At 62.2% G+C, this 5,194-nt stretch overlaps 1 protein-coding gene across 2 annotated transcripts; it reads right to left on the minus strand.

Annotated features, from left to right (window-relative positions):
* Positions 1-1,765: 1,765 nt before the first annotated feature.
* Positions 1,766-4,925, minus strand: LOC308200529 (maestro heat-like repeat-containing protein family member 7). 2 transcript variants are annotated; one of them, XM_080606416.1, is made up of 3 exons: positions 2,732-4,925; positions 2,483-2,630; positions 1,766-2,312 (listed from the first exon to the last, which is right to left on the minus strand). In XM_080606416.1, exons 2-3 carry the CDS (start codon positions 2,615-2,617, stop codon positions 1,890-1,892), a joined length of 558 nt encoding a protein of 185 aa, XP_080462542.1. In that variant the 5' UTR covers positions 2,618-2,630; positions 2,732-4,925; the 3' UTR covers positions 1,766-1,889. The 2 variants fall into 2 exon arrangements, with proteins under 2 accessions (XP_080462542.1, XP_080462541.1); XM_080606415.1 differs by having other exon boundaries at positions 2,483-4,925.
* Positions 4,926-5,194: the final 269 nt, after the last annotated feature.

Genomic DNA, 5,194 nt, shown 5'->3' on the forward strand with positions numbered 1-5,194 from the left:
GGTGTGAGGGCCCTGACCAAAAGCACTTGGTGACTTAAAAGAAGCACCCTGGTCCTGAAAACCGAGGATTTAGGCAATCAGAAGAAGGGTTTGGATCCCAAGTGGAGGTTCTGGAGCCTGAAAATAGGGGATTGGAGCCTAAGAAGAACACAGTGGGTCCTAATAATGACGCTTGTACCAGTGAAAGACCCGAGGGTGGTCGGGGGTAAAGAGTGAGGGCTGTGAAGGGGAGCTTGTACCTCCAAGTCAGGCTTTGGAGCTGAAACCTGGGCCTTTGGACTCTGCAGCTCAGGGTCTGGATCCTGAAGTGATGTTTTATTCCTTCCAGATGGGTGTTTGGACTCGAAAAAGAAGGCTTTGGACCCTAAAATTCAGGCCTCGTCTCCTAGCATGAGGATTTGGGAATTTGAAAGCAGGGGTGTTCCTCTCAAAGAAGGCCTCGCCATCTAAGAATGCCGCGTTGCATCCTATAATAAAATTGTGGACCCTAAAAATAAGGATTTTTTCCTTGAGAATGGCAGTCTGCTCTGTAAGATTGACGTGTAAGGAAGAAAAAGCTACTAAAAAGGAGGGTTCATCCTTTCAAACAAGGCTTTCGAGCCCAAGGAAGAGGCTTTCTGCTCTATTATGTGACGCTGAGGCCTAAAAAGAAAGCTTTGGGCCCTAAAAATGAGAGCCTGGGTCCAAAAACGGAGGGTGTAGGCGATAAAAAGACAGTTGCATCTCCGCTGGCTGCACTGCACTGTGGAGGGCGCCTTGTCAAAACCGAGGTGTCCTGTGTGGCCTGGTCACAGACAGGCGCTGCAGCAGGCTGTCGCTGTGACAGGGCAGCATGGCCCACCTTCCTCTGGATCCCAAAGTGATGATTTGTTGCCTCCAAACTGGGGTTTGCACGTGCAAAGAAGGCTTTGGACCCGAAAATTCAGGCCTCGGCTCCTAACATGAGGATTTGGGAATTTGAAAAGAAGGGCTGTTCCTCTCAGATAAGGCCTCGCCATCTAAAAGGCCGCTTTGCACCTTCCAATGAAAGTGTGGACCCTAAAACTAGGGCATTGTGCCCTAAAAATGGCAGCCTGGTCCACATGAGTGTGGCTGTAAGCAAGAAAAAGCTAGCTTTGGATCCAGAAGCGGGTGTGAGGGCCCTGACCAAAAGCACTTGGTGACTTAAAAGAAGCACCCTGGTCCTGAAAACCGAGGATTTAGGCAATCAGAAGAAGGGTTTGGATCCCAAGTGGAGGTTCTGGAGCCTGAAAATAGGGGATTGGAGCCTAAGAAGAACACAGTGCGTCCTAATAATGACGCTTGTACCAGTGAAAGACCCGAGGGTGGTCGGGGGTAAAGAGTGAGGGCTGTGAAGGGGAGCTTGTACCTCCAAGTCAGGCTTTGGAGCTGAAACCTGGGCCTTTGGACTCTGCAGCTCAGGGTCTGGATCCTGAAGTGATGTTTTATTCCTTCCAGATGGGTGTTTGGACTCGAAAAAGAAGGCTTTGGACCCTAAAATTCAGGCCTCGTCTCCTAGCATGAGGATTTGGGAATTTGAAAGCAGGGGTGTTCCTCTCAAAGAAGGCCTCGCCATCTAAGAATGCCGCGTTGCATCCTATAATAAAATTGTGGACCCTAAAAATAAGGATTTTTTCCTTGAGAATGGCAGTCTGCTCTGTAAGATTGACGTGTAAGGAAGAAAAAGCTATTAAAAAGGAGGGTTCATCCTTTCAAACAAGGCTTTCGAGCCCAAGGAAGAGGCTTTCTGCTCTATTATGTGACGCTGAGGCCTAAAAAGAAAGCTTTGGGCCCTAAAAATGAGAGCCTGGGTCCAAAAACGGAGGGTGTAGGCGATAAAAAGACAGTTGCATCTCCGCTGGCTGCACTGCACTGTGGAGGGCGCCTTGTCAAAACCGAGGTGTCCTGTGTGGCCTGGTCACAGACAGGCGCTGCAGCAGGCTGTCGCTGTGACAGGGCAGCATGGCCCACCTTCCTCTGGATCCCACAGTGATGATTTGTTGCCTCCAAATTGGGGTTTGGACCTGCAAAGAAGGGACTGCACCGTGGACCTGCGGGCAGAGAAGGGCCCGGGTCACGCCGGGAGCCCCAGCCCTGGGTTCCTCTGAGCAGCAGGGGACGGGGATGTGGCACCTGATGGGAGTGAGCAGGTCCTGCCGGTGCTTCTTGCGGAAGACCTGCACCTCCTGCAGCGTCAGCTCCGTGGTGAAGGACGCTTGGACGAGGAGGGCCAGGAAGAGCTGGGGGAAGATGGCCTTCGCCTCCTCCAGGCAGCTGGGCAGCAGGAGGATCTCGTGGAGGGGCCTTGCTGCCTGCAGAAAGCACCCAGAGGCGTGGGCAGGGAGGGACAGAGGAGGGTGGAGACCCCCAGGCTGGCCCCGTGGGCGCGCCCGGGTGCCCCAGGGTGCGGATAAGGCTGGGAGGGGTCAGGGGAGGGGAGCGGGGCCCCTGTCCATCGGAGATGGGCAAGCGAGGAACTCACGGCCAGGGCCAGGATGCGCGGGTGGTCCTTGATGGAGGTGGATGTCTTGCACCCAGACTGGTTCATGAGGACGCGGAGCAGCTCCCGCAGCACCCTCTCTGTGGCTGGGGGCTCAGACACCATCGCCCTCCACATGGTGACGGCGACGCTGCGGGACCCCCGGGCTGTCAGCAGGGCCTCCCCCGGCCCGGCTGCTGTCCTCGCTGGTGGTGGTGGGGGGGGGTGCATGAGACGCGCTGGGCCCCGTACCTGGTGCAGGTCGGCGAGCACTGCAGCAGGCTGGCAACCGTCTCCCTGGGGTGCTTGCTGGCCAGCGCCAGCAGGGCCCTGTCCAGGCTCTGAAGGGCCAGCGCGGCTCTGACGGACGGCAGGGTTCTGTAGATGGCCCACACGATGTTCAGCACCTGGAGGTGGGACACGGGTGAGACGGGGCCGGCACCAGAGCAGGAACAGAGCCCCGAGGGCTGGAGCCGTGGCCGGGCCGCTGGCGGGTACCCACCTGTCCCGAATGGAAGTCGGTCTCTGCCGCCAGCACGTCCACCATGTGGGCAGCCAGCTTGGTGCTGTAGAGGCTCGGGGCTCTCATGCTCTCGACGGCGGCGAGGAAGACGCCCAACCGTTCAGAGGGCTGCAGGTACTTCATAAACGTCTGTGGGAGGAAGGACAAGACGTCAGTCACCCCGAGGGCTGCGATGGCCCCGCTCAGCCCTGCTGCTCCCAGCGCCCCAGGAGAGCTGGGAGCAGGGGCTGGGCCGGGCGACGGCTGGGGTGCGGCCGCGTGCGGGCCCCGTGGGGACCGGGCTTTGTCGGGGACAGCGCCGGTCCTCTTCCTGACGTCGCAGGGCCGGGGTCTCCTCCGGGGCTCAGGGCTGGCGCTTCTCACCATGAAGATTCTGCTGGTGTTGCCGTCTTCTGAGAGCCGTAAGGACAGCCGAGCTCGCCAGCGCTCCCGGAGCTGCGGCGGCTCGGCATCCTGGTCCCAGAGCCTTGTTCCTGGAGAAAAGCGGACACAGTGTCAGCGGGGGGGCCTGGGGACCTGGCAGTGGCAGCCGGGGGCTCGGGCACAAGCCTCCCTGGCAGGAAGGGGGCATGCCAGAGCAGAGCTGGGGGCAGCGCTTCCAGGGAGGGCCCGGGCTCTCGCGCTCAGGGCAGGGGGAACGGCTCGTCAGCCCGCGGAAAGGCAGCCGGGCTCGCTCGGTCGGGTCTCTCCTGCTGAGGAGAGAGGCGCAGGCGGCCTGGTGCTGGCCTGGCTGTGCCGGCGTGCCCGTGTCTGGAGGGACCCAGCCCGACGCGGCTCCTCTCACTTCTTTGCTGCCCGATGAAGATGTAGAGGTGGCGCACAGCCTCCGCTGCCTCGTGCCTGGTCCCCTCGTTCTTGGAAGTGCAGCACAGGAGGAGGCTCCCCACCAGCCTCCCCAGCATGGAGAAGCGGTGCTTCTCGGGGTGGTGATGCCTCACCACTGTGGCTCCTGCAAAGCAGGAGCTGACCTGGGGAGAGAGGCAGCGCGGGACCGCGGCTGAGCGGGGCGGCAGGGCCCCAGCCCCAGCCCCGGCTCTGCGCAAGCCTGGAGATGGGGAGAGCCGCGGCCGCGGAGCGAGGACGGGGGCGCCGGGGCTGCCTGCACCAGGGGCTCCCTACCTGGGGCAAGGAGCAGGTGTTGATGAAGGCGGCCAGCCTGGCGATCCGCGCCATGGCCCTCTCCTCCACGGCCTCTGGCTGCCGCTGGGTGAAGGGCAGCAGGAGCTGGGGAGAGAAAAGCTGCTGGTGTGCCCGCAGCACGGGGCACTGGTCCTTCCAGCTGTCCCCCTGCTGCGGTGGCCAGGCGGGTGGCCATGCCCCTGTCCTGCTGAAGCCCCCGCTCCCTTCCCGTTGCTCCCCAGACATCCCTCCAGCCTCGCAAGGGCCAGCTGTGGGCCAGCCCCCGCCTTGGGGACCCCTGCCTGCACCAGGCGTTGCGGCAGAGAACTGACCGCGTGCGTGAAGCCCAGCCTTTGCCAAAGCCAGACCTTCAAGATGTTCTGCAGCTCCAGGAGGCCGGAGGCGCCGGCGCTGCCCACCAGCACCTGCAGCAGGCTGTCCAGGGCTTCCATGGTCTGCAAGGAGGACAGGGGTTGGGGCACCCGAACAGGGAGCAGTGGTGTCCCAAGCGCCCAGCCCGTGCATACCTTGAAGTAGAGAGACGTGTCCGTGTCTCTCGTGTCCTCGTGGCCAGGGAGGTGGAAGACGCTGCAGAGGCAGGCGCGCAGGAGGCCGTTCGTCCTGTCCTGCGGCAGCAGCCCCGCTCTGCTGCAAGGGGAGGAGGGGAGAGGTGTGGAACGCCCCCTGTGCGGCACCCTGTGCCCCACTCGGGGCCCCTGGCCGGGACCGGGGCCACCGTGGCGGCCAAGCCCGCGCTGGCCCAGGTACCTCATGGCGGCGATGGCGAGCATGGCTTTCTGCCGCACCGCCATGTCCAGGCGATCGGTGGGCTCCTCCTGCAGCAGCGCCTGGAGGGCACAGCGCGAGGGCACAGGGCAGTGTCCCCCGGCCAGCGAGCGGCTACAGGGGCTGGCCTGCAGGGCTGCCCCATCCCAGCGCCCCCACCAGAGCCACCTCCCGGCTCCTGGGGCTCCCCGGCGGCCCCCGCAGCCCTGCAGCGGGAAGGGCCGTGCCCAGCACCCAGCCAGAGGGTGCTCCCCGCGGGGCAGGGCGTCCCCTCACCTTGATTCTCT

This window comes from Anser brachyrhynchus (assembly GCF_964034855.1).
Source record: "Anser brachyrhynchus genome assembly, chromosome: 10".
Taxonomy (NCBI): Eukaryota; Metazoa; Chordata; class Aves; order Anseriformes; family Anatidae; genus Anser; species Anser brachyrhynchus.